Source organism: Lepisosteus platostomus, chromosome 6 (assembly GCF_059453375.1).
Source record: "Lepisosteus platostomus isolate fLepPlt1 chromosome 6, fLepPlt1.hap1, whole genome shotgun sequence".
Lineage (NCBI taxonomy): Eukaryota > Metazoa > Chordata > Actinopteri > Semionotiformes > Lepisosteidae > Lepisosteus > Lepisosteus platostomus.
Genome location: NC_142616.1, coordinates 18,310,740 through 18,338,681, shown reverse-complemented (window position 1 = coordinate 18,338,681; position 27,942 = coordinate 18,310,740). Strand labels below are relative to the sequence as shown.

The following is a 27,942-nucleotide window of genomic DNA, read 5'->3' as shown; positions in this document are numbered from 1 at the left end:
AATAAATCAAGCAATTTCTCTCACAAAGAAATGGTTTTGGAAAGAAGATGACGCTATCTTTGAAAGACCTTCTCAGTCTAAATAATTTCATAGATCGTGCGTTTTATTCGGTTTTGATCCGTGTAAATCGCCCTTCCTCTGAGTGGGAGCCTGTAACGCTATGCAGCTCCGGAGGAATCTCACTGTTGTTGCCAGGACATGCTAGCGTCCAGCGTCAGATATTAAAATAGAAAAGGCCGGCGGGCAGATCGCACTTCACGGTCTTTTTTCTAATGTACTGTTTGTATGAACACTGCAAAGCTCTGCAGTGAAACCGAATTCTGCTGCTCCCAGTTTATTAGGGATCACTTCAGGCAACAACCAAGGCAAGTACGAGTGTAAACTCATGCTGGAATTTATACTGCTTGAATGAAGTAATTTCATATTGTATCGTATTCCATATTGCAATTTTTCGGTTGCCCTGTGTTGTTTAATCTTGGAAAAGAAGGGAAAGTTGAGAACAGCTGGCTACCAGGCTTCCACCAGCAGTAATACTGATGTCTGTGCGACCTGAGCTCTCTGCTTTAATCACAACCGCCTTCACAGGCAACAGATTTCTTTAAACAGCGTCCACAGGAAGGGCCGCGTGTTTCCAGCAGAAGCTCCTGTGCTGCAGAAAGAAGAAACTGTGTACCAGGTGCCCTGTTGCTCCTGGGAAATCAAGACGGCATCTTCCTTTCTTCCAGGAAAACACTGGCAACCCCTCAACAGCGTAGAGGAAGACCCTGAAGGCAGCAAGGCGGGGAACTGGGGACTCACCTAGAATCGTGTTCTACAAAATAGGGTGAAAAGATAATAGTGTGTGATAGATCGGTGCAATAAGGAATACTATGTGTTCAGCATGCCTCTAGGCTGAAGTAGCCAACCTGCTTTGTGTTTGGAGCGTTTCTTCTTTAGCAAAAGTGACAGAGAGATGGATGAAGCTATCAAACAGATGCTGACACATGCTCTGTGAGCTACACCAAATTTAGCCACAGACACACTCTGTCTCCAATATAATTCTTGGCAGACGCCAATGTCTGTAAGCTTCCCTGCAGCTGAACTGTGCACTGGAGCTGAATAACGTTTTTTGGTTTCTGTACCAAAATACACGTTCTTATAGAATGGGCTGTTCTGTAAGAACATGACCCTTCAGCCTGGGGAATAACTGAGAAAATCTACATTAAGAAACTAACGTTTCCTTAAAAAGGAGCAATGGAGGTAGAAGTTCTTACCCACCTATTATTCTGACAGACAATAGCAAAGTGACTAACTGCATGAAAGGAACTAGCTAGCTTTGACATGGCTGGAGAAAGAAATGGCTGCAGCAGACGCAGACTGGCACTGCCATCTCATCTCAGAACGCTGCTGTGAGGCACATGATTCATGCACTCAGTGAGATGAACCCTGTGCAATACAATCCAGGCAGGCAGCAGGGGGAGTTCTCCCTCTCTGTGTGAAATCTGTGGGATGAGATGTAAGAATACAGACAATTTCAAAGACACATCCAGATGCAACGGATGTACTGTAGCTCATTTGTTTGGTGTTCAGAAACAGCACGCCACTCAATACTACAATTTCAACCGTGGTGGAGTGGATTTGATATGGATCCTTTATTCTCAGTCCCATGCACACCCTTGATATACAGGTGAATTGCTGGCTATCTGTATATTGAGTATTTCATCCTGGATAAATGGATGCTGCTAATCTTATCTGGTTCCTCCAACTTAGGAGTGCCTTGAGGAAGCTTCAAAAGTGGATCCTGAACTTCACGGTGTTCAGACTTCAGCTGTCATACAAGGCTTCCGCACGCTCACATAACCTTGACTCAACACCACAGCTGAGGGCATCTCTAAAAATCAGTCCTTCCTCTTTTGCAACTGTCTCAACACATTATTTGGGCAGGATAATTCTATGGTCTAAGTATGTGAATGAAATTTCAAGGTGTTTCCTTTGCACATCTGCTTTTGAAATGTCATTTTAAGTTGAGACCACTTTGCAGTACGATGACTGGAGCTTGGAGGAGCTTGGAATTGACTGAGGTTCTTCTCTGTTGGTCAGAGCCCAAAGTCCAGTGGGGTCTGGACTCCCGCCCAGAAACAGGGATGCCCGGCAGTGCAGGATGTGGCCAGCGGGGGCCTGGGGGACACCACACCCCCACTGTGCCCGAACTCCAGAGGCTCCTTTGGGTGCGAGGTGGGGTCAGTGGACACGTGGACCAGGTCTGGCCAAAGGTCTACCTTGGAGACGCGTAAGAAAAGGAGAAACGACCTCAGTGTGCTCAGTCCTGCCACACTCCTGAGCCGTGTTGTGTAATGAATTCTGAGGAATTCTGGGGATTTACTATTGAAATCTTTGCTGTTTTATACCTTGGCGTATACAGAAATGAATAGCGGGCAGCACAGTGGCGCAGTGGTCAGGGGGTGTGAGTGCGTGTGCGTTTGTGTTTGTGTGTGCCCTACAATGGGCCGGTGTCCAGGGTGTACCCCAACCTGTGCCTGTCGCTTGCCAGAATTGGCTCCAGCTCCCCTGCTACTCCCTGTAATAGAAAAATGATGGATGGATTGATAAATAAATCATTTATATAAACTACAGTACTTCACATACGCTCAGGCTATTGTAAGATTTCAGCCTGGATTCTTCCAACACAGTAACAATCCAAACCAAGCTGCTAATCTACAGTAAATGATGCCACACTGGTGCACCAGATGTGCTTGAATAGCCACCACAGTGGTTTGGCACTACAGGGGTCATACCGAATCATCCAGCTGCAGAGAGAAACCAGGGAAAATGGGGCAAACATCAGATTCATGCACTGTGACGGGACATGAGGTGTGGAAACTCCTGCAGCTGAAGCAAAAACATATTGTTTCAATAAACAGAATTTAATACATTTACTCAGTTTAATAAACATTTAGAAATATCTAGAGACAAAAACAACACTTTAAACAATAAAAAGTACCTATTTCATTGAAAGATCCCAAACGTTTTGCACAATACTGTACGTTATGGTATCTGCTGTGGTGAATTACCATGGCGCTCAGGGAAGAAGAGGCGAAGGCCGATTGTAGAGCTCATGGCAGATCTTTGTAAGAAAGGCTTTCTGCGGGGAGGAAGATCGAGCTGGGGTCACAGTGCTGCATGAGGCAGACCTGCAGTGAGAGTCAACACGTATCCAACACAGCAAACATCCTCTTTATCCATCCATCCACCACCTGGAGTGACCTGTGTTTTTGGGATAGGCTCTGGGTCACCACGATTCTTGTCTGGAATTAATCAGCTTCCTAACAATGTATAGACAGAATATCAACTACACTGATCCTCTATCAGTGCTGCCCAGAACACTCTACAGGATAAACAAGAATGGATGGTATTTTATATGACTAATAACACAATTTGTAACTCATGGGTCTTTTTTTGAGAAACTCAAAAGACTAAATAGTGTTTTTCAATGTTTTCATCCTGTTTATGATACCAGTCAATTACTGAAGCGTGAAAATATATTTTGAATGTCTGTTGAACATACTCTTCAAGGACAGAATTTTGATAAGACCAGTATTTGTTCAATAATTCCTCAATTATATTTTTAGGCCAGCCATTTGACAGTTGTATCAGACCCTTCTCTCTCCCTGAATGAATCACACGTGCAGTGCAGTATGAACAGTGCAGTCTGTGCAGTATGTACAGTGCAGTATGTACAGTCAATATGCATTTTGTCAGGTGGGCCGCCAAAGATAAGAGGGCCCTTCAGTCACTCGGCATCACGCACATCCTGAACGCTGCTCACGGAAAGCACAACGTCTGCACGGGACCGAGCTACTACAGCGACACAAAGGTCACCTACCACGGGGTGGAGGCGTTTGACAGCCCGGCGTTTGACATGAGTCCGTTCTTCTACTCCGCGGCTCAGTTCATCAAGGCTGCCGTGAGTACCCCCGGAGGTGAGGTATCACCGCTACCCGACCTGCACCAAGAGGAAAAGCAACATTTAAACACCAGTAGTTCAGACAGGTAGCTGCGTCGGCATGTGTAGTCTGCAAAGGAACAAGTAATAGGTTTATTCCATGCTGAAAAGAGAAGAAAGGAAACACAACGTTTCGGCCGAAACGTTCTTTCTTCTCTTTTCAGCGTGGAACAAACCTTGTTTACTTGTTACAATTAAACACTAGTGTTTACTTCCCCGTTTCTAGACGTGTTTGTTCGCGGTGCTTGCTTGTTGTGGTTGCTCACACGCCGTCGGGGCTACTGTGAATTTCTTATGTCAGATATCAGTGCCGCGATAGTGTTACACACAGCGTTAGCTTTCTGCGTTAACAGCAACCTCGGAGTGAAAGCTGCTCTAATTGTGACCTCGGCAGTTTGACAATTAAAGGCAAAAGGCAGATAAGAAGATCAAAATAAGTTGGAAAAGCCAGATAAATTGGTTTAAAATATCAGAGTTTAAATCTGCTTTGGAGTAACAGTACACATACTTGATGAGTTCTGAGCTTTTCAAACCAAGTACATTTTTGAATACACATACTGTCCTGTATTATCCCCTTTCTTTCTGCTCAGGGGCCTATTCTCTCACCTTCCTGTTTGACAACCTAAATAAGAAGGTAACAAAAGAGGCCATGCAGCTCATCTGACCTGGTTAGTAGTTACTGGCTAATTGATCCCAGGATCTCATCCATGTTTCTTGAAAGAAACCAGGATGTCTGCTTTTATAATATGGCTGGGTAGCTTGTTCCCTACTCCCACAAACCTTTGGGCAAAGACATGTCTCATGTTCTCAGTTTAAAATGCAGTTCCACATAGATTCCGCTTGGTTGTTAATGTGTGAATTTGAATTAAAAAGTAGTTGGTCTTTAACAATTCAATTTCTGTTAGCCTCAAAAAAATTATTTTATTTATAGTTTTATCTTTATTTTTGTTGCAGTATTTAGTATTTCTTAATTAGTTTCAATCTGAACATTTCTTTTGTGGGTTGCCCTTAGTTTCCACTGCACACAGGAAAGCTGCACAATTCTGCACTAAGCACTTGATAATCCAGATCAGAAACATGCATTTTAAAAGACACTTTATCATCCTGCCTCCTGAGTCTGTGATAATCCTCAGGAAGGATAACAACAAATGGCTTTTGAATGATGTGCTATTAAAATCATGGCTTTTAGCAATTACTTCATGAAATGAGGTGCCTAAATATAATTTTTAAACAGAAAAGTGTAACAGGTCAGTTAAGTGAATTTTCAAAGAAAAGCACGAAGTGCTAATTTTACAGTGTTCACAATGTAACACGTAAAGGGTTTTTCCATGCTGAAAAGAGAAGAAAGGACACACAGCGTTTGGCTGTGGAGCCTTCTTCGGGTGTGTGGGTCAGACAAAACGTTGTGTTTCCTTTCTTCTCTTTTCAGCATGGAATAAACCTATTACTTGGTCGTTTGCAGCCTATACGCATGCTGACTACTTGACCTACTTGAACATGTTTACAATGTTACAACTATCAAACAGATTTCTCAGAAGTGCCCTAAGATCTCTTACCTGGTAGGTGTAATCTGGGAATATGAATGTTACTGTCCTGGAGAGACTTGTGCATGGAATACTGCAGATCAGCATTTGGTCTGCAGAGGGCACTACATGAATACACTACAGAATAATGTAAGAGATGCACCTGGCTCAGAACCATTCTGAGGAATGCTTCTGTCTTTCTGCTGTAGGGGTACAATGTCTACAGATCTGCTCCCTGTTTAGTCTCCAGTTTTCACTGGCCTGCAAGCCTCTTTTGCCACTCCTGTGCTGTCTGGAAACAGCTCTTGGTAGTGGCACTTTTGGTGGTTGACTTCAGTGCCTTTGTGTGATGTGTCCTGTTTCTCAACAGGGGTGATGACAGGAACTCTGTGAACTAGCTATGTTTCTCCTTTATGCGGCGATGTTCTTTATTTGTATAAAAATAACCTTTTGATTTTCTTTTTATGCTTCAACATTTTTGAGCTGTTAATCAGCTGGGCTTTCCCTCATAGACCTTTGTGGGAGGGATGAGGGACGTTCGCGCTTTCCTCTGAAATCTGCACAGTCAGACTCACCGACGTTCAGAGTCCACATTGTCTCAGTGCTCGAGGAGGTGTGCAGGGCTGTCAGAGAGACCCCCTTTACTGGCGCCTGGGGAATTGCAGGTTGCGGTTGCCCTGACTCCACCCAGAAAGCAAACCAGGTAGCCTACTGAGCCCCTGAAGTGCTTGTGCAGCCCCACCTCAGGAAACCTGGCCGCAGGGGTCTAGTGACACAGCCTGTACTGTGACTGCCGCCGTCTGGACTCTAGGACTCCATCTGCCCTCCCTGACCAAGCCACTGGAGCTGCAGTCATGGCTTTCATCCTGGACATGTAGGAACAGAGGGGTTCAAGAAACACGATGGATGTTCCAGTAGTCGGTAATTTGCGATCCACTTTCCCCCCCCCCCCCACTCGCTTTCTTGCAGGTAAAGTGTTTGTCCACTGCGCAATGGGACTGAGTCGGTCTGCCACGCTGGTCCTGGCCTTCCTGATGCTCCATGAGGACATGAGCCTGGTGGAGGCCATCAAGGCGGTCAGCGAGCACAGGAATGTCTCCCCGAACTCGGGCTTCTTGAGCCAGCTGCGAGAGCTGGACATGAGGCTGGCCAGCGAGAGAGGGCCACGAACGGGCCGATTCTGAGACGCACAGACCACACGCTGTGCTGTGGGGCTACAGGAAGGGGCTGCCATTCTGCGCTCTCGACACACAGCACAATGAAGGCAGAAGCAAGAGTGCAGAAAGGCAGTCGCAGTGGCCTTAAACTGGGAGAATAAATCACAATGTACCAAGAACTTGAACTAAAAAAATCTCCACCATACAGGATCAGATTACCCCACGTGCATGAACTGATTATTCTGTCATTTTGACTTCAGTTCGCCAGAGCTAAAAGTCATTGACTGGCACAGAGTTCATGCACAGGTCTTCCTGCGTATTAACAGGTTATTCAGATTAGGCAATCAGGTGAAGCTACAGTTTGGTGTATAATGGTTAAAGCCTATAAATAAAAAACATGATGAAAAATTCCTCTCTCTCTCACTTCCAGAGAGTAAAGTGCTAATTAATCAGCGAAAACACTGGCAGCTGTGAATTTCCTGTTCACCTTGTCCTGTGAAGTTGTGAATACTTCCCAGGAAACCCCTTCAAAACAACAGCATGCAGACAACTAGTGTACGTTGTCTTCAGTGTGAATAGTATTCCGCTCACCAGGGTGTGTCGTATGTCATGCATAGCTACTCCCTAAGACGAAATTCCATATCTTTCAATGTGCTTTCAATAACTGCTGCATAATGACTTTGTACTCGCTTTTTATAGTCCTTTAAAACTCGTCTCGTGTATCATGTAGAATATCGTTTATGCACACACCAATAAATCACATTTAAATTGTGCTTTGTTAACATTTTATTGCAATGCAGCGTGCTTCTTATGCCTTAGAAAGTGTCCATTGTTTGGACTGAAGAGACATTACAGTGGTTTCCAAGACCTCAATTGCTCAACTTCCAAGAACTAAATTAAAGTGTCCGGTTACTCTCCTTACTGTATGAACCTCCACAGCCTCAAAGTTTTAGTTGGCCCCGCATTCGCCACAAAACGCTGTTTATTCTCGGCTCAGTTGCGTCACCTCTGGCAGCGGCGAGTTCTGCGACACAGCGGGGCTCCGTGTAGATCGTCTCCGCACCTGCCGCCTACCCGGGCAGGCGCTCCCGGTCTCGGGTGCGAGGAGACAGCTGCATCGATAACAACGAGAAACAAACCGTGTCTGTGCCTGCCTCTGGGCGCTGCGGCTGCTCGCCAAGCCCGGGAAAACGCCGTTACAGCTTGGAGATTTACAAATATCGCTGAATTTAAAAAGGAAGCGAGGCAGCTTGGAGTTCAATGTGACTTCTCCGAGTTAAGGGAAAAGCCCGAGGACACGCCCTGTAAAAAAAGACGAGAAGAAATCAGCAGTCAAAAGTAAGTTCACAAAGTCATGAGGCTTGTAGAGTCACCGTGTCTCAGAAACCTGCCAGAAAAAAAAAAAACTAGCTTTAAAGGGAGTAACACTTAATTCTATCTAAAGCGGAGCAGAAGGTGTGTACAAAATACACACGCTTGTCTTATTTTAATACTGACATTTTAGGTTATTGGGATTTAGTATTGTAATTCATAAATAATTCAGCTAAACGTAAACATTATTGGTCCACAGACTAATCATAATGCTTTTTACAGGTCTCTTAATTTTCCATGTTAAAACACTGATTTAAGTCCTTTTGGACATAAACGGGATTTGACCGTACAGTAACTAGGACGGCTGCAAACACCTTGATTTTTAGGGTAGAATCGGCAGGCACCACGCCTGGGACAAAATGTTTTTCACCAGCTTGTGTAGAGCATGTTTTAAAGCGTTTACTAGGCACCGCTGAAAGGGGAATCCTAATTATACATCTCTTTCCCAGATGGCGCAGAAGCTCTGAAGAGGGCTTAGCGCTTCCCACAAAAAGACTTTCTAACTTTCCTTCCAGTGCCCTCTTTCGGCTCAGGGTCCTGCGTTTGCTCCTCTCAGTGATGCATCAATATCCTAACGTGGAGTCTGCTGCAAAACCGTCTCATGATGTAGCAGGCGGGCCTCACCACTCTGTCATCTACTAATGACAGTGCCGCCAGGGCTAAGAACACCGGTCTCGACTCCCGGCCAGTATGAGCTGTGAGCACCGGGCACACCTTCTGTCTTCTGAAACTTCAGCGAGGCGCAATCACGGTGACTGATTCTCTCAGACGAGGTAGTTCGCAAAAGCTAGGCAGGTCTCTGCTCTCCGCCCTGTGCGCTGCGAATATTGTGACCAGTGAAGGTTACAGCGGTCATGCCGATGTTGTTTTCGCCGCAGTTTCACTGGGAATATCGCGGAAACGGCTGAAAAGCGGCGTTTGCTCCTACAAAGCGAAGACAGCTCCCCCTGCTGGGCGAGAGGCAGCCGGTGCTAGCGCTGACAGCGCGGTTTGTCCGACACCAAGGACTGCTTCTGGACAAGCACCACGCCAGCCCGTTCAAGAGCCACGTTGCTTTCAGGATGGCCTTGAAAAAAGAGAAGGAAGATGTGGCAAGCAAGGGCGAGTACGAACCTCCGCCTCTTTCAGAACTGCAGAACCTCCTGTGGATGAACAGGCATTCCACCGGACATGTCAATGAAGTCTGGCCTAATCTCTATATCGGAGATTCGTATGTACAGTACTACATACCTTACAGTAGATAAATTAGCAATAAGTTGCTTGTGTGTAAAAAATGTTGCAGAAGAGTGTTATGTTCCCATTACATCTGGGTACACAGGTGTCTGGAAAAAAGAGTGCCAGCACCCAGCTGGCATGGGCAGATTGATACCAGTGCCAGGACAGTAACTGCACACCAAGAGAGTGGCTCAGAACCAGCCTTAAACAGGACTGAACTCTCTGCACGATCAAGCTTTTTATTGCTGAACCTGCAAATATTGTATTGCAGTGACTAGAGAAAGAAAACAACACCGGATGTTACACATTTCCGTTTTATCCACGAAAACACGACAGATTAAGAAAAATATTAAGAGATTTAAATGTTAAGAGAAAATAGTGAGGCAGGCGAGGAGTGCAGCTAAAGAGGAGAGAGAAATTTAAAGGCAGAAATAGTCACATCTCCCCCATGTTAAAGATGTTCTTATAGGAGAAACATTATTATAACATTATTAAGAAAGACTTTGCATAACTTCTTTAAGTTATCATTATTTACAACGATTATTAAATGCCATAAGTTTTAAAGAAAAGGCTATTTAAAAAGTAGTAGCAATAACAATAATGAAAAAAGACATCGAACCTTTTCTTTTTACTTTGTTTAAAATGAAATTTAAGGTACACGGCTCGGGACAAAGGCGCTCTGTTTAACCTGGGAATCACCCACATCGTGAACGCTGCGGACGGGCGCTACCATGTGAACACAGGCGCCCGTTTCTACAGCGACATGCCGGTACTGTATTATGGGGTGGAGGCCGATGATCACCCAGAGTTCGATCTCAGCCTCTTCTTTTACCCCACTGCCAGATTCATACGGTCGGCCCTTTCGCAGAAAGGCAAGTGTGAGTAACATGTCTGGAGGACTACAAGAGAGGTGCCCGTGGTATTTTGACTTTTGCTCAGATATCTGTGACTTCTGTTTGTACCATAGGTTGATCTCATGCAGGAGTGCTAACAGTACTAACTGTGAGAAAGGTTAATCACATGCCCATTGCTGAAAAAGTGTGCAGCAAGGTCTTGTCCAAAAATCGTATGGTCAGGACTCATGTGCTTGGGCTGGTCCCACTCTTTAGTGCTTGTAGCATGTTTAAGCTCTAAAGCTGCCTGCCAGCCAGCCAGCCATCCAGCCAGCCAATCAATCAATCAATCAATCAATCAACCAATCAATCAATCAGTCAGTCAGTCAGTCAATCGATCGATCGATCAATCGATCAATCAATCAAAATGAATGCTCTAAAGCTGCAAGCCAATCAATAATCAGTCAGCCAGTCAGTCAGCGAATCAAAAGGAGTGATCTAAAGCCGCCAGCCAGCCAGCCAGCCAATCAATCAATCAACCAATCAATCAATCAGTCAGTCAGTCAATCAGTCAGTCAATTGGTTGATCGATCAATCGATCAATCAATCAAAATGAATGCTCTAAAGCTGCAAGCCAATCAATAATCAGTCAGCCAGTCAGTCAGCGAATCAAAAGGAGTGATCTAAAGCTGCCAGCCAGCCAGCCAATCAATCAATCAATCAACCAATCAATCAATCAATCAGTCAGTCAGTCAGTCAGTCAATCGGTTGATCGATCAATCGATCAATCAATCGAAATGAATGCTCTAAAGCTGGAAGCCAATCAATAATCAGTCAGCCAGTCAGTCAGCGAATCAAAAGGAGTGATCTAAAGCTGCCAGCCAGCCAATCAATCAATCAATCAATCAATCAATCAATCAATCAATCAATCAATCAATCAATCGAGATCTCTGTATTTCCTGCAGGAAGAGTGTTTGTCCACTGTGCAATGGGAATCAGCCGCTCTGCAGCACTGGTGCTGGCTTTCCTGATGATCTGCGAGAACCTCACTCTGGTCGATGCCATCAAGACTGTCCGCAAGCACAGAGACGTTTGCCCAAACTCGGGATTCCTGAGCCAGCTGAGAGAGCTGGACCTCGCCCTGATGCTGGAGAGGAAGAGAAAGGCAGCGCTGTACAAACTCTGAACGGGCTTTCTTTCTGCTGAACCAGCGAAATATGCGTATGATCTTAGCTGAGTTTTTTTTAACAGCCTTGGAGCAAGAACTGTTTAAAGTTGTTTTTACAGGAGGGTTGAATTGTACACAAAAATCCAGCATAGCTGTAGCTGTAAAACTTTAAATAACTTGCCTTAGTCGTTTTGCTTTTATTTTTTTATCCTCTTAAATTCCTCCACACACATTACACACTGGATTGCAGTGAAAATGTGTAAACAATGTATTTCCTTCTAAAATATACCAATGCAGTAGATTAACACACACATTCTGTAATGCCACTTTCTATCCATTAAGTTACAGTATATACAGAGGGTGTACAGGCTATTTAGAGAATCTTCTTGTGGATTTTTCAGTGTTAGTATGAGTCATTTTATTTACTAAATTAACAGGGCTTTTAAATTTAGCTTTTTTCTAAAAATCACTATTGAAACATTAAAGATGTATTTTGCCTTGCCCTGTACTGCACTAATATAGTCGTTCAAGGATGGGAGTCGAATTGTACAGCTTGTTCCCATCTTGGCAGTGGGACAGCATTCATCCAGTGATCAAGCTCAAAATCATATCAGCAACCTATACAAAGACACCATAGAGAGTGCCATTGAAAGATTGTCATTTCACAATCAAGGTATCAGAGAGCATGTGTGAAAAAGAACTTAGCTTTTATAGAGATAAATAGGGCTTTCACCAAGAATAGCTAGAAATCAGGATAAAGTGATTTTGTAAAAAAATGGAAATCCTATGAGCACAGTAATAAAAGAACCTGCCATGATGATAAAAGGAATTCGGTATCACGAGTGTAATGCTTTCTTTGTCACACTTCATCTTAGTAGAGCATGGAGAAAAGCAAATGAAAGATTATTTGTTACACCACTGTCACGTTTAATTTTCACATACCATACCTTTATGCACAATACTGGACATACTGCACAGTGAGTGCTATTACCATCATCAGTTCAACAGTTCCATGTTACTAGGTTTGTCTTTATCTCAACAGAAGAAGCACAATATACAGTACCTCATGTTGCAAAGCCTACACCTCACCTATTTAAAGGAGCTGGTCATCCTGAGTTACTCTGCTCTGCTGCAAGTCAGACGTCTGTAGAGCAGGGCTGTCCAGACTGGATCCTGGAAGGTCTGTCTGTTCATGTGTTTTCAGTCCAATGCTGCTCCTAACAAGCTAAACCACCTGCTACCTGGCTTAACAGCTTCTCCCAGCTCCTGCACCTTCAACTGCAGACACACCAGTCCTTCAGGACCAGGACTGGACAGCTCTGCTCCTGCATTAAGGATTTACTAGAAATACAGTAATTATTGACTTCTTATTACAGGTTGAAAATCCTTTATCTGAAATTCCAAAGTCCAAAAACCTCCAAAATCCGAAACTTTCAAGCTCACAGTGATGTCATCGATGACGTACCCTCTCCCTGAAGTTTCTCGGACCTGATGTAGTTGTAATGTCTGGGGCTGCATTTATCTTCAAGTTTGTAAGCAGTGATCATCATGTTTTGTTTTGTTTTTTTTTGTACAGTAAGTACAAAACGTTATTTTTACATGAGATCTGAATTTCACCTCCATGTATGAGTATAACTTGACTAGCGTCATTACTTGTACATTACTTTAAAAATAAAATGCTGAGTTTTTTCAGTTTTCATTTTATTTACCTGTAATCATATTCAATGCTTTGTTTTTAAACCTTACATAAAACAATATCTGAATCGTAAAAAATAAAATACAAATGGCGTACGTGTACTATAACTATTTAATCAAAACATGACATCGTAGGTGGAGACTGATATTTTACCTTTCTGATGGTATTATGTTAAAAAAATTATTAAAAATGTATATAAAGCTACATTCAGGGTATATGTATAAGCTATATTCTGAAATGTAAATGGATATCGTGTTTAGACCTGGGTCCCATCCCCAAGCTGTCCCATTTTATAGATGCAAATATAAAAATATTCCGAAATCCCCAACACTTTCGGTCCCAGGAATTTCGGATAAGGGATTCTCAACCTGTACCTGGTGATTGTAATTGCAAGAAACGTTCACTAGCAGAACACTGTCCATTTAAGACCTTTGGCAGAAGGGCTGCACTATGCACTACAAAAGATGAGATGTGCTGTGCCTGCCTAGCCAACCCTGGGCTTTGAGAGATACTCACAGAAACCAGTGTTACCACCTTGGATCCTGGCCCTGGCTTCGTCAGATCTCAGGAGCTATGCAGGGCTGGGCTGGGCTGGTCTGGGTCAGTATGGGGATGGGAGACCTCTAAGGAAAAGTGGGCTGCTGCTGTAAGTGTTGATGGATCACGAGCTGGTGCTCTTCCATGTGTGCACCAGCATGGTGAGCTGGTACAGTACATTGTGTTGCAAGAGGCACTGTCCTCTGCACGAGACAAACTGAGGTCCCAGCTGCTTGTTCATTTAAGATCACATGGCATTTTAAGAGTAGGGATGTTAATAACCCCACAGTGTCCTGCCTAAATTCCACTCTTGTACAATCAAGCCACCGTGAAGTTCCCCCCCTTAATTCAACTGGGGAAGTAATTGCTCACTCCTCCCCCTGATCTGCTGGTGCAGAACCCATGTGGGTGCTGTACTTCTGGGGTGGGTATAACAGCGCTGAAGGAGGGTAACTGATTACGTCACAGAAGATGATGTCACCTCCTTGGAACCTGGGTAGTGCCGAGGTTTCCCATGGCAGGAGGCCCGGCCCTGACCTCTCTGCCCTTGTGGAAGATGTGCCGCACTGCCCTGGTGCCGGAGGTGCCCCTTGCGAGAAGCCACGCTCAAGCCCCGAGGGGCAGAGCTGTGCTGGTCACACGAGGAATGAGGCACAGCTGAGGCGCCCCTGTCTTGGACCTCTCCATGGGGGGACTCCAGTACTAGTCCTGGCAGTGCCCACAGGTTCTCAGTCCTGTAAACACCAACGCTGTCAAGGCAGCTTTACTCTTGGTGCCATTCTGGTTTATCCTGCCACAGACATGGCTTCCTTCCTGCCTCCAGCAGGGGCTGCTGTTACAAAGCAATCCACACAGCTCCACTCACGCCAGGTGGTCACCAGCCAGTGACACCGCAAGCCCCAGTCGGAGCAGGAGAATGAGTCAGCATTTCAGTCTGAGAGGCTGGAGGCCTGCAGCAAAAACCCCTGTGACTTCAGTCATCTTTAATCCTGTGGCACCCAGAACACCATTCTACACCTTCGTGCAGCAATCGTCCCTTCACCCCAAGTATCAGCAGATAGTAGATTCAAGACCTTAACAATAAGTCCAGAACTGTTTCAGTAACCAGACCTAACCTTCCATGGATAAACAACCCTCTACTATTCCTGTAGAGCTGACAGCACAGGGTCAGTGCCACAGAGAGCCGTAGCTGGAGTCAGGGTAGGGTTTCAGGGGCTCGGCACAAGTTTAGCAGACTTGGCACATGTGGGGATTCTCCATGCAAGGATGGGAACACATAGCAAAGGTCAAAGCCCATAGATCAACGCCCTAAAAATATCATTACATTCAGTGTCCGGCACCAGGACCGTTCAGACTGCATCGTTTCCAGTTGGCTTTTCACAGCAGCATGTGGTGAGTGCTGTCTGACAGAACAGGCTGAAGGTAAGGAAGACCTGAAGAGAGTCATTTTTAAATTAGAATAAGGGGAAAGACACAAAAGTAGTTTAGTTACTCCCATCTTAAAATTCTGACTTTTTAACACTAGAGTTGAAAAAAAAATTGTGATTTTAAATCAGATTAAAGACTTATTTAGATTTATTTAAAATATTTCTTGTACTTCATCTTGCTGTAATCGCAAAACATTTTAGTCACGTAGTGTGAACCTGAATTGTGGTTTTACTCTTGTATTTTCAATTTTCATGTTTTGTGAACATTAAAGCCCTTTTGCCATTTCCAATGGCCCTTCTTAATTTTCCTAAGCTTCTTTCACCTTGAAATGTCTCTGGTGACGTTATTGTTCATTGTAGCATAGTTATTCATAGTAGGTACAGTTGTTTAAGTCTAAAATACAGCCAAGCAATGCCTGAAAAAAAATTCAATGAAAATTAAGATCACGGGTAAAACTAATGAATATGAACTATTGTAGTTTGTTAATAAAGGGCAGTTATTTAGGTCCAGTACCCTGAGGATGTGCACTATTTACAACATGGAAACAAGATTATAAAAACTTATAATGTAATGTTTCTTTATTAGCCCTGTACAATTTCTTGCATTAGGAATTCGTCTTTTCGCATACCCCAGCTTTTCTCCATGGAGACACAGACACACAGACAGGGAGAGAAGCTTGGGGTCAGAGCGCAGGGTCTGCCATTGTATGGTAGGGCCTTGCTCAGGGGCCCAACGGAGTAGGATTCCTCTGCCGGCCGCGGGATTTGAACCGGCAACCTTCCAGTCACAGGTGCAGATCCTGAGCCACAGAGCCACCGCTCCGCCCCATAACTTTCCAAGACACTGACTTGTCTTGGAAAGCAGGACCAATGCCTTACTAGATGTTGCCTGCATGGTCTCCCAAAAGTTATTTTGTTAATAAGGTTTTAATATGAACTCTCCCTTCTAGGTAAGGCTTAAAGAAGAGAAGGAAAAGAAGGGGAGAGAGCAGAGCAGAGCCCCGGGCCTCTGTAGAGAAATGGCTTCGCACGGCTCGCGGGCTCAGAAAAAGAACGCGTACGCCACCGTCCAGGTGGACCCCGAGAGCGACTACGCCACCCCCGGAGCCTTCGAGCTGGAGAGGCTGTTCTGGCACGGCTCCGCGGCGTACACGCACGTCAACGAGGTGTGGCCCGGCGTCTACATCGGGGACGAGTAAGTGGAGAGCCCGGGTAAGGCGAGAAGCACCGCTCCGATCCCATCTTGACTGAGGAGGATTAAAACCCCGAGGACGGCAGGAGGAATCTCTTGGCCGCGGCTCACTACCGTTCCCAGTAAAAGTGGAGGGAGATGGAGACACTGCCACCTCTTTTGGACAAAGGAGTGTGTTTCTCCCTAGAGTGCGAGCATGCCTCCTCCTGCCAGGCAGCAGGCAGCCCATCTGCGCCACACTTACTGAGGAGTAATAACACCCAGCTTACCCAGACTGCCTAGCAGCGAGCAACAGCGATCACGGGGAGTCTTGGGAAGGGGCTCTTCCAGGAGATAGACCACAGGGCTAGGAAGCGGAGCCCAACTGCCATTCTGTTTTCAGTTCAGGAGATCCCAAGCCCTCTCCCAGTTTTTCTTAAAACGCTCCATCAGGACCTGCTCGTGCTTCAGCTTCTTCAAGGTTGCCGAGGGGTATCGGGGTGGTTCCCCTGTCAAGTCCCACTCCCACTATGGTCCTGGATGCTGAACTTTGAGCTTGGTCTTTCAGGCTCGGACACATTCCTCAGCTTTTCAATGTGCATCTCACTCATTTAGAAACACATTTACAATAAAGGTGAAACAATCATTTGCCTAACCCTGGATAATTCAATAAGAATTTCCATAGCTTTAGGTAATTCTAATGCTAAAAGATTCCAACTCACCCTTATGTGCTTTTTCTTCCCTATGCAAAACGTCTTTTCACGCTGTTTGATCTTAAGAATGTCTTCAGGAATAGCATGGAGTAGTTGGAAGTAGGAATGGAATATTAGGCAGTTTCTAACACTACAAAGCCTTGGCTAGATCCCGAGTTTCATTTCACTGCTTTTTAACTCAGCGCGATGAAAGGCATGAAACCGTACCTTAAGAATGGCTGCCAAATCCATTCCTATTCATTACAGAGTTTGGTAATGAAATTAAACTCCGTTGGAAACTATTTTTGGTGATCAACCAAGTGTCAGTATAAAGAGGTTGTGTTACGTTTTTCAGCACAAAGTTAATGTCGAGGCAGAAGATGAGGCATTGAACAGGTGTGTGGATATTCCCTGCAGGAAGACGGCCCTGGACAGGTACACCTTGGAGAAGATGGGCATGACGCACATCCTGAACGCGGCCGCCGGCAAGTGGAACATCAGCACAGGACCCGAGTATTACAGCGACATGAACATCGAATACTACGGCGTCGAAGCCGATGACCTTCCGAGTTTCAACCTCAGCGAATTCTTCTACCCCGCAGCCAAGTTCATCGACGGCGCTCTTAGCAGACCCGAAAGTAAGACAGAAATAAGAATATGATTATCTTTCCACGTCTGGAAATGCAGCCGTGTGGAATGCAGATGCAATGAAGGTAAACATGGCTAGGGATGATGAAGACCTGCTTTTTGCACAGAGGTAATGACATTTCCATAGCTGGGCAGCTCAGCATTTTCTTACCTGCTTGATCGTGAAGGATTGTTATTCAAACTGGGATTTCATTTCCAGTTTATCCACGTCGGAAATCAAAATAGCGGGAGCAACAGAGCTGTGCCAACACACACCCACATGTAAGCCTGCCTTGTCCTTCTCTTCCAGACAAGCTCTTGGTGCACTGTGTCATGGGGAGAAGTCGCTCAGCCACGCTCTTCCTGGCCTACCTGATGATCTACAAGAACATGACCATTGTGGACGCCGTTAATCACGTCATCGAGCACAGGTGCATTTTGCCCAACCGTGGGTTTTTGAAACAGCTCAGGCAGCTCGACATCGATCTCCAGCTTCAGAGGAAAAAATTAAAAGAAGGCGCAGCCTCGAACGGAGAAAACGATGAGCAAGGAAAATGACAACTTCATTTTCCATCATTTTTACAGAAGGGTGTCTATTTTTATGGGCTTTATACTCTGAAAACAAAGACCGGAAGGAAGTATGCATAGATAATGGCAAAAAAAAAAGTATGGCCAGAATTGGATTAAATGCTTCTCATCCAATTATGTCTCGTGAAAAAGTTTTAGAACATTTTCAAGCAGCTCCCAGGAGAATGGTCACAGGCTGAAGGGATGAATGTGTTGGCAGCACCAATCTAGACTGCTGGAACATCACGTAACCAAAATGCTGTCGTGCACAAACTACTACGTGCTTGACGGCTGTGCAATTGCAATTCACGATTACGATGATTTTGTGCACTTTTACTTGTGAATGAAGATTCCAAACTGTCAAAGCAATGCAGAAACGTTCATAATGTTTCTTCAGAAAGAAGCCAGATTACAAATAAGGGCAGTCCAATAATGGCTCATCATAATTTATTTTATGCTAAAATGTACAGCATTTTTTAAGTGACTGACTAAAAAGATAACTCATAAATACAAGACTGTCATTCTTTTCTATTTTTGTACACATATCCATGTCCCCTCTCATCCCTAACCAGTCACTCTGTACAGGTACAAAGGCTACAAAAAAGCAATATAAACAGACAAATACAATTTTGCTTTTTACATGCGATCTGTTAGCTTAGTTTGGTCTATTCACAGGCTACTGCTCTACGCTTTTTTGTAAAATATAAATCCAACATTTTATAAAGATACAAAAAAATCTACAGATGGAATGAAAATGTAAGTTTAAAGGCATTTTCATAAAATAGCAACTTTGGACTAAATTTACGTTTTTATTTTTTAATTCCTCCACATTTCTGGACTTTGTTCTTGGAAATGCTTTAGAATTGTATGGGTACAAACACTGAGATATGCTTCATTATGTAGACAGTAATCAGTTTGCATTATAAAACAGAAAAGCTGCCTCCTTCAAGGAAATTTGTTACAAAAGGTACTCAATTATACACAATTAGCAATAAAACCTTTCAAACTGAACAACTGAAACGAGACTAAGTTTACAATTTTTTTACAGTATTAGAATTAACAAAAATATAGTTTAATCTTCCTCCCCTTGCAGGGAAACCTAATCAAGGCCATAAGTTTTGAAAATGGCTTGCTATTAAGCACAACACTTGTACAGTACTACTTAATGCACTGTCACTAACAAAGACATCATAGCATGCTAAGTGTCACCTTACAAAAAATAAAACAAATTTACAATAATTTAAATATATAAAGGCATAAGTATGGAACATAAACTAAACTTCAGTACTGCTGGACAGGTACACTTAAAAGGCTCCAACATCCAAACATTACATTTGTAGCAGAGGCACATTAAATGGCTCCAACATACAGGCTGCAACCCCACTGCAGTGTGAAGCCTCCCTTCACTACAGCTCTGCATCGCAGGCTGCACTCATTTAAAAAGGATAAGAACGCAAAATCCCAAAAGTAAATCTTCATTTATTTTCTTTTACGACATGACGTAAGGCTTCCCATTTAAAAAAACAAAACAAAAACCAGAACAAAGCTCTGAATTAGGCCATCAAAAAAAAAACCAAAAGGTTGCATTCATTCATACCAAGTGCTGGTTTTCTAAAACGGACAAAATTTGAAAAAAGAAAACGGGGCTCCAGGCATAGCTGTGCATTACAAGAGGGATATGCACTTCGAACTCGCAAGGAACGCCACCCGATTAACGTCTCATGAAAGGGCCGTTCAGAGACTGCTTGGACATGCTCGTATTCATGTAGCCATGGTGGCCCGCCGGGCTGTACATCATGTTGCTGTGCGGCGGGCCCTGCATGGGCTGCTGGGAGTATGGCTGTGTTCCCATCATTCCCATCTGCATAGAGTACTGGGGGGACTGGTTCATGTACGCGTGGTTGCCATGGTAGCTGCTGTTCATCATCGGCTGGGTCATTCGGTAGCCATTCATTGCATTGAGGGGATTCATGTTCATGGAGTTCACATTGTAAGCGGGGGCAGGCATGAGATTCACGCCCATGTTCATCCGCGGCACGGCGATCGTCCTGGTGGGCGCCTGCATGGCCACGGACTGCGGAGCCCGCCCGTACATCTGCTGCTGGTGGTGGGGCAGCGGGGCCGACTTCGACCGCATCGCGAGGTGGCTCTTGCCGGGCATCTGCGTCTGCAGCCTCTGGGAGGGCGGGATCCCGATGTTGGGGGCCGCCATGTTGCGCTGCAGGAGAGGAGGGGGCAGGTTCATCGGCGGGGGCGTCAGGTTGGGCGGGGGCGTCATCGTGGACTGTGCCTGGGGTCCCCCCGGCACTTGGTGAGGAGACTGGGATAAAGACACCAGGCCCGTGCTGCTGAGCGGCGAAGACAGGGACACGCTGTTTGCATAGGACGTGACCGAAGCCGAATGATTGTAAGGCAATGGATGGTCCATGAGGGTGTTGGTTAACTGCTGGAGCTTCGCTAGGCTGAACGTCGCCGATGGCTGCGAATAATGCCCGCCTCCGTAGTCACCCTGGCTCATCCTTTCGTATATCCCGAGATTCGGGTTGCCGGATTCCGGGATGTCGGCCAGCTGCATGGGCGATGCGAAGTTGGTGGCCATGCCGCACGGCGGCAGCTGCTGCTGGCTGTTGCTAGGGGGTCTCTCGACCACACACCCCTGGGGGGATTTGACGCTGCAGTTCTGCGGAGAGTTAATACTGTTTTGAATCATGCTGCAGCTACCATTAATGCTGGCCATCTGCTGCGTCACGGCACAGCTGCTCTGTGAGAGGCTGCTGGAAGAGATGTTGCTGTACGAGCAGCTATTCTGGGACGAGTTATTTCCACAAATGCTTCCACCCAATGTGGAATCGTAGCTGCTAGGGTTTTCGTAGTTTTCTGTTGTGCTCTCAATACTGCCAAGATCGCTAAATCCACTGTCTACAACCTGCTGTGAATGGTCGGAGACGGAAGGGACATCCATCATTGGGCTAGTTTCCATGTTCTGTAAAGACGGCACTGAAATAGCACTCTGATCAGGGCTGATCTGTGTGTAGCTGTTCTCCAAAACGGAAACGGCTGGGCTGTTCACAGAGCGAACAGACTGACTGGGGTGAGAATGGATCGATGACATGGGACTGCTGTGATCTGACTGCGGACAGTCATCAATCGTGGTCATCTGAGGACTTTGGTCAGCATGGGCATAGCTTTGTAAGCTCCTGCAGGCTTCTTGCGTTTCCACACAATCCTGGAAACTGTTCTCCTGCTCGTTTTCCTGGGTGAGGGACTGCACTGCCTGCACTGTTTCAGAGTCAATTTCTGCACAAACTGTGTGATCCTCCTTTATCACAGGGCTGAAGGAATCACCTTCCTTGTGGTCCAGGTCATTGTGATTTTCGTCATCCGACTCGGAATCTGGCAGGTGATCTGAGTCAGCCTCGTTTTCCTGGATCTTGCCGTCTAGTTCAGCAGGAAGATCTGCGCTACAGTTCACAGCTTGGTCACTGTGGTTTTCTGCTTCACCATTTGAAGCATTCGCATCTAAAAAAGTTTCTTGAAACTCGACCTGCACTTTCAATGTCTCCCCGCTGCTCTCCTCCTTTTCCAGCTCAGTGGAATCTACATGGCCATCATCTTCATCATCTGCATCGTGATCCTCATTATGCACAGGCTCCTCCTCTTCGTCGTCATCTTCCTCATGCTCTTCCGCACGCTCAGCGCACTGCTGCTCCTCAACTGCGTTTTCACTTTCCTCGTGGTCGTCGTCCGCGTGGTCAGGGTCTTCATGGCCTTCGTCGTGGCTGTAGGCGTCTTCTGGAGAGCCCAGCTTATCGAAAAAGTCTTCCTGCTTTTTCGGGAGCAGCTCTTCGGGACTCTGCGACTCGGCGAGCAGCTTCTCGAGGTCTGTGTCCAGTGGCTCCATCTCTTTGCAGGGCTCGCTCTCCTCCTCTGTTATGGGGGGAGTCTTGTCCTGGGCTTCCTTGGTTTCTTCTGCCAGAATCTGGTGGTCCGCCTCCATCGGGGTTTCTGGGGGCGTGTAGAGGTTCAGCTTGAACCCCATCTTTCTCTCCTTCTTGAGTCTCCACTTGGGGGGCCCACGCTTCACCCCTTTCGGCCAGCCCTTCTTACGCTTCACGGGCTGAGGACTGTCTTCCTTTTGCACCAGTCCTCTAGAGCCTACAAAGAAAGAGACGGGTCAGCAAACCTAGTGTTTTCTCATATGAGAAGGACACATTTTTCTCTTCCAAGCCTGCTTGGCCAAACAGAGCTTGCACGTGAGAAAGACCTATCTACTACATGAAAACTTATTTGAAGTGGCGCCTCTGCAGGAACGAGGGCTGTGCCTTCATGCATTTTGCCACCATCCACTGCACCATTCCTGTACAATAATGACTTGTAATGAAGTGTAGGAGACAGATGTTGGTATAAAGGATGGATATATTTAAAACACACTGCTATATCCTGATTCACCTTTGAGATGTCTTCATTTGCAGGTACCACAAATATTTACTTAAGATTTCAGTACAGATATTTTCATGTCTGGCTTTAAAAACTTTAAGAAACAGGTAAAACTGATTTAAGACGGACCGATTCAACACTTCTCCCAAGGACTGGGGTTGTGGATCCTGGTGTAACACGATAAAGAAGGAGCACCCACGGCGACAGTGGCGATTTGAATGTCACCTTTCATCTTCTCCTCTCCGGGATCCGTTCTGTATCCGCGGTCGTCGCTCTCCTCAGCTTTCCCACCCCTCTGCCAGCTGCTGCGGCGGCGCAGGGCCGCCTTCCTCACAGGCTGCTCCTCGGCCACCTCGCAGGTGGGCTCCAGGAGGGGCATGGGCCGCTCCTCGTCCGAGTTCTCGAAGGGCTCGTCCAGGACCTCCGTGGTCTCGGAGATGGTCTCCGTGGTGACGCTGCCGTTGACCCTGCGGCGCTTTCGCCCTCTCTTCCTCTTGGGGACAGGGGCCCTCTGAAACCAGCAACACAAACCACAGTCAGGGTGAGCCTTGCGCCTGCAGGCCCATAACCACACGCCGGTTTTCTGACCAAAGCCACAACCGCATGTGGCTTGAGAGCCAGTAAAAGAACTGCTCTCTTCTAGGCCTTAACAAAAAAAAACTTTAAAAACTAACACTAAATAAAGCAAATGACAATTGAGCAAAACTGCATGAGGGAGGGCGGACGTTCGATAAGGAAAGAATCAGACTCCTTCTGTGACAGAAGACGGCATTTAAATCTGTGAAGCTGAATTTACAAATTGCTGCATATCTGATCTCCAAATTCCACATTAAAAAACACTGATGATTCGATTTAATAAAAGAGTGAGAACTAGCAGCAATATTCTTTTTCATCACAAGAGGGCAGGGCAGCACCACACAATCACTTCATCAATTTGCTTGAACCACATTTCCCTCACCAACTTTCCATCTGCTCAGAGCTGCCAGCACTGTGACATTTCTGAAGAAACAGCTACACGGCGGTTTAGAGAGAACCGCAGCAGAAATCTACCTGTCTAAAGATCTCAAGGCCTTACCAGATCCACAGCAGCACACAAACTTGAAACATGTATGCGACTACTGCTTGGTTGCCGTGAAAAATCCCATCTTAACATGACGCGCAATGAGTTTGATGGCACCAAAGCCATGGTTTTCAAATGGGAGCTGATTAAACACGGCCTTGCCTTAATAGGGACTTGCACGTGCCGTCTCTTAATAGGGACCGTTTTCACTCCATAAAAAAAACTTAATATCACCATGAGACCATGTAAAAGGCGACAAATGAGATGAGGTGATTTGACTAACTTGTTTGGTCACTAGTGGACTTACCAAGCTCCTCAAACAGACATTTCTTAAAAGAAGCAATGGTTGCAGCTTTAACACAAATGTGTAGCTGGTATCAGACTCCCACCACAGTAACTTGGCATTTATAAGTCGCTCTTACTTTAATAAAATTGAAATAACATGAAGTCTAACTTAAGCAAGAGTATTTTGATTATGTTTCCAATATAGTTTTCTATTCTGAATGCACAATATTCAGTCTGAAAAAACAGCCCGTTCACAGAAATCAATGCTGAAATCACATTTGGATGCAGAATTCCGTGACAGCCCTAGAAAATCACTAACTTTCGACACAAAAAAACAGAACAGTGACCAGCAATCAGCATCTGCTTGGCTCCGGGAGAAGAAAATGAACATTTTTTAAAGATTTCAAAGTTTAAAATGATTGTTTTCTGAAGCAGAATATTCAATTTCTCTAAGCAGCACAAGCTGTGACAAATCTGGAGGTTTCAACATGAGTTCGACAGGTGTGGTGTAATAAAACTACCGCAAAAGCATTTGTATTTAAATGTATAGCAAAACAATTGGTATTGCACTATTAACTTTGTGATATTCATGTACAAATTACTCCTATATGAAGTAAGTAATTTTAACTTTAAACATCAACTGGTATATTACAGTCCACATATTTAGTGAAACATTAAAATTACCGTAACAGGATTTTACGATGTTTCAAAAATATTTCCATAATGTCAATCACGTGGAAAGACCTTGATGTGCACTGACATACTGAAACAGTGAAGTGTGAAAGATTAAAACCACAAATGAATATGAAAACTCCACAGATAAATGCTTAGACCCTATCAGAGACCTTGTTTTCTCAAACACTTTTTATACTCAGGAGTTTCTATGTGAATTGTGCAGCATTAGGTTCTGGGAAGCCTACTGGCCAGTTTCAGACGATACTCAGCCTGGTGTCTTCCACCTGCTCTCTAACATACCGTACCCAGATCTCAACTATTGTCCATTTTCTAGCACCTAGACTCACTCCTGCTCCAGGAGAGTCAGTCACAGGGGTCACACACAGTTTCATTCCATCTGAGCTCCCACAGATTTAACTGGATCAATATATAGATTTGGTTAATCTGGATTACCACTTAGTGCTCGCGATTGTCAGTCTTTATCTATTGAGGATGTGAAGTTCCACCTAATGCCTGCAGAGCTGTGGCCTGGTGGCACCAGGAGCTGGACTGCTATTCCAGTGAACAGTACAGAAAAGATGCGGACTTGAGTTCACCGCGGGCAATGCAAATTTCAGATGCCATGAAACAAAACATTCACCAACAAAGCCAACAAATGGGTAACAGAAACACGTCTGTTAAAAAAAGCTAATTCCAGAAAGAAAATTCCAGAACATTAAAGCTAACCAATTCCAGTTTTGGGTACGTTAGTATAGTAGTTTAAAGTATAAGGTGTATCGTATGGCTATACAGTCCTGCTTTGAAACATTATGGTGGACTCAGTAAAGCAACCAATCCTGCGTCTCTGAAGGCGATTTCTCTGGCGATTCTACCCCAGGCCCCTGGGCACGTTTCTGCTCACCTTCCTCTTAAAGCCAAGCACGCTGTGTGCTTTTGTCAGTATGGGAGGCGCAGCATCGCCGCCCTCGTCCTCGTCCTCCTCGTCTTCCTCCTCGCTGCCTTCTTCAGTCTCCGGCGCCGGCCACTCGGAGGCGGCGGAGGGCCTGCCAGGAGGCTGGCGGCCTGGAGCCCGGCCCGGGACCTTGGCGGCCTGCTGCCTGCCGGTGTGCGCGACGGCGTAGGCTTCCTTCTCCTCCTTCTCCCAGCAACTAGCCCGTTCCATGAGGCGCTCAGCCTGAAGGAAAAAAAAGGCAGAAGCTCAGCATTTACATTATCAAGCCCATGGAAATTGGATTAATCTAGCTCAACTTTCATCCCCTCCCATAATCACTAAAGGCCTGTTAAACTGGGAGATTGCACCATGATGAGCTGTTGGTCTCGCAGTACGAGTTGTGATAAGCAACCACAGCAGATTACATTTCATGGAATATTTACAACTATTAATAATGTAGTGAATGTATTCAAGCCGTTTTGCACTGCATTACATGGATACTGACACTGAGCATTTTAGCCTGCTCGGGACGCGGTTTGATCTTGCCCTTATTTCCGGGAAACTCTACTGGTCTTTTTAAGACGTTCACAAATCTTTGGAAGGGATAAAAGAAGTTACAAACTTTTGGAAGGTCTACATGTCGGTTACCAAACTTTTCACAAAGCAATAAAATTCCACTGCCGATATCCAGATGCATCCCTGGCTTCGATATTAGTTGAAAAAGGACTTTCTCCGTGGGTCTCAACGAAGCTGAATGGATTAATGTTCTCCAGAGACAAAGGTTTTGGCTTTGTACATTACTTTAATACTGCGATTAGCTGTTCTCAGATACGAGATCAGAAATCACTGGCTTTGTTGGTTATTTTTCAGTCCTAAAGTACACAGAAGCCACTCCTATGAAGACTAGGCCCACTGCTGTATAATAAGGATGGGACATAAAAATGCACACAGTTAGCGTGTCCAAAATAAGGGCCCAGATGCGACACATTGCCAACAGGACACAAACGCAGGGGCTATGCACGGGCAACATGCATTTTAACTCCCCCCCGATGTCGTTCCCAGCACGAACTGGTTCCCGCGCCACCCCCCCGCACGCTTCATCACACGCTGAACCAGGAAGCCCTACCACCCGTGCAGAGCCGCCGTGGGGTTTCCGAGCACGCGCCCCAGCCGAAAAAAACACCTCCCTTAAAGGGCGCCTCAGCTGACCGCCCACCGCACCGCGCATTCGTTTTCTACCCGAGGAAGGCCGCGGAGCCTCGGGGGCGGGGAACGTACTTCCATTTCCGCTTCCCGTTCCTCCTCGGAGACGGCAGCGCTGGGAGGCACGACGGGCGTCCACCGCAGGCATTCTGGATCCACTTCGTTCAGCCGGGGTCTGGCCCGCAGCCTCTCCACGTGATTCTGGATCACCTTCTCCCTTCGGACAATTACGAACCTTCACGGAAGGGGGAGGGGGGAGGGGGGGGGGGAAGGCCATTTTAAAACATTCTGGAGGGCACGGGTTCTTCTTCCACTGTTTCCTCCACTGCCGCAGAAGCTGATGTTTAAAGGGAAGGAGTTGGCGGTTTGGACACAGTACTGATACAGACTGTGGTTCCGGATTCAGACCCTGCCTGTTCCCACACAGAGAAGGGGGGTGGGGGGGCTGACTGGGCAGGATGCCTCAGAGAGAGACACTGCTGCCTCTCTCCTCTGCCACCCGAGTGAGGAACAAGCCGATCAGCCTACACCCTGGCTTGTTTCACAAAACAGCCGGATGAGGTCCTGGGATCAGTTAACTACTAACTGAAGAGCTCCCCCTTGGTTGTCATCTCTAATGTTCCTCAGACTATAAAAATCAGCCGATCTGGGATATTCGCTGTATCATGCACCCGCATAAAAGAACAAGATGCTTCCAGTAACACACTCGAGTGCATGTTGGAGCCTTTTCAAACAAATACAAAATAGAAAGTCATTTAACCCTCAACCTACACACAACAAAGTCACAGTCAACAAAAGGCGCAAGGCACGCTTTCTTTTTTCTTTACCCAATACTGGGGGAAAAAAAAAAGTTCTCTGCCTGCTATATAATTTGAAAAAAGTGGATGTTTGGAAAAGCACTTTGGGTTTCTAAGAAAGCTGCTGTGTTTTGGCAGTAATCAGAAGTCGAGGAGGAGAGTGGCACTAGAGCTCAGTAACTCCACTGGAGTTCTTGGAACAGCAAAATAATTTTAGACCGCACTGGAGGGGAGGATTAAAAAAAGATGAACGAAAGCAAACATAGTAACCATTCATGGCTCTCATCAGTTGCAAATACCGTGATGTATTCTTCCCATTCTAAAAACACAGGGTCTCTCACCTGCCGTCCTGCTGGTCGATCATATTGAGGTGCTGCAGGGTTGTTGCGATGTCGTGGGGACACATCCCCGTCGCTCTGCTTACTCCTTTGATGCTGATCCGGGCGTGCCGGTGGTGGTACAGGTACTCCAATATGACGCTCTTCCAGTAAGCCAGGTATGACAAGCGGCCCAGGTCTGACAGGGGCTTCTCCGGAGACCCCGCCTGTCCTTCTTGCCGAGAGAGCAAGTAACCTACAGATACGCGCA

At 45.7% G+C, this 27,942-nt stretch overlaps 4 protein-coding genes and 1 long non-coding RNA gene across 14 annotated transcripts in view; 3 read left to right on the top strand and 2 right to left on the bottom strand.

Moving 5' to 3' along the window:
* Positions 1–211: 211 nt before the first annotated feature.
* LOC148661188 (dual specificity protein phosphatase 13B-like) lies at positions 212–7,435 on the top strand. 3 transcript variants are annotated; one of them, XM_088634552.1, is made up of 5 exons: positions 212–365; positions 726–823; positions 2,080–2,214; positions 3,739–3,959; positions 6,475–7,435. In XM_088634552.1, the coding sequence occupies exons 3-5, from the start codon at positions 2,141–2,143 to the stop codon at positions 6,687–6,689; spliced, it is 510 nt and encodes a 169-aa protein (XP_088490678.1). In that variant the 5' UTR covers positions 212–365; positions 726–823; positions 2,080–2,140; the 3' UTR covers positions 6,690–7,435. The 3 variants fall into 3 exon arrangements, with proteins under 3 accessions (XP_088490678.1, XP_088490676.1, XP_088490677.1); XM_088634550.1 differs by having other exon boundaries at positions 213–365; positions 2,080–2,269; XM_088634551.1 differs by lacking the exon at positions 726–823 and having other exon boundaries at positions 222–365; positions 2,080–2,269.
* Positions 1,247–4,002, bottom strand: LOC148661189 (uncharacterized). 3 transcript variants are annotated; one of them, XR_015939465.1, is made up of 4 exons: positions 3,863–4,002; positions 2,981–3,121; positions 2,511–2,557; positions 1,247–1,481 (listed from the first exon to the last, which is right to left on the bottom strand). It is a non-coding gene; the product is annotated as an uncharacterized LOC148661189 (long non-coding RNA). The 3 variants fall into 3 exon arrangements; XR_015939466.1 differs by having other exon boundaries at positions 2,981–3,170; positions 3,863–3,980; XR_015939467.1 differs by lacking the exons at positions 1,247–1,481; positions 2,511–2,557 and adding an exon at positions 2,774–2,868.
* Positions 7,436–7,613: 178 nt separating the features above from the next.
* dusp13a (dual specificity phosphatase 13a) lies at positions 7,614–12,078 on the top strand. 3 transcript variants are annotated; one of them, XM_088634549.1, is made up of 4 exons: positions 7,614–8,000; positions 8,912–9,138; positions 9,903–10,124; positions 11,051–12,078. In XM_088634549.1, exons 2-4 carry the CDS (start codon positions 9,095–9,097, stop codon positions 11,265–11,267), a joined length of 483 nt encoding a protein of 160 aa, XP_088490675.1. In that variant the 5' UTR covers positions 7,614–8,000; positions 8,912–9,094; the 3' UTR covers positions 11,268–12,078. The 3 variants fall into 3 exon arrangements, with proteins under 3 accessions (XP_088490675.1, XP_088490674.1, XP_088490673.1); XM_088634548.1 differs by having other exon boundaries at positions 7,615–8,000; positions 8,912–9,243; positions 9,903–10,120; positions 11,047–12,078; XM_088634547.1 differs by having other exon boundaries at positions 7,618–8,000; positions 8,912–9,243.
* Positions 12,079–14,795: 2,717 nt separating this feature from the next.
* On the top strand, positions 14,796–18,479 carry dusp29 (dual specificity phosphatase 29). 2 transcript variants are annotated; one of them, XM_088634542.1, is made up of 4 exons: positions 14,796–14,904; positions 15,865–16,104; positions 17,190–17,410; positions 17,710–18,479. In XM_088634542.1, exons 2-4 carry the CDS (start codon positions 15,929–15,931, stop codon positions 17,955–17,957), a joined length of 645 nt encoding a protein of 214 aa, XP_088490668.1. In that variant the 5' UTR covers positions 14,796–14,904; positions 15,865–15,928; the 3' UTR covers positions 17,958–18,479. The 2 variants fall into 2 exon arrangements, with proteins under 2 accessions (XP_088490668.1, XP_088490670.1); XM_088634544.1 differs by having other exon boundaries at positions 14,805–14,904; positions 15,860–16,104.
* The window catches only part of kat6b (K(lysine) acetyltransferase 6B), a 43,147-nt gene continuing 33,591 nt past the window's right edge, over positions 18,387–27,942 (bottom strand). For all 3 annotated transcript variants that reach the window (XM_088634538.1, XM_088634540.1, XM_088634539.1), the window contains exons 13-17: positions 27,696–27,927; positions 26,633–26,792; positions 25,325–25,597; positions 22,629–22,914; positions 18,387–22,121 (exon numbers count right to left, since the gene is read on the bottom strand). In XM_088634538.1, coding sequence (XP_088490664.1) covers positions 19,678–22,121; positions 22,629–22,914; positions 25,325–25,597; positions 26,633–26,792; positions 27,696–27,927 — 3,395 coding nt within the window. In that variant the 3' untranslated portion in view covers positions 18,387–19,677. The remainder of the gene's footprint in view (positions 22,122–22,628; positions 22,915–25,324; positions 25,598–26,632; positions 26,793–27,695; positions 27,928–27,942) is intronic.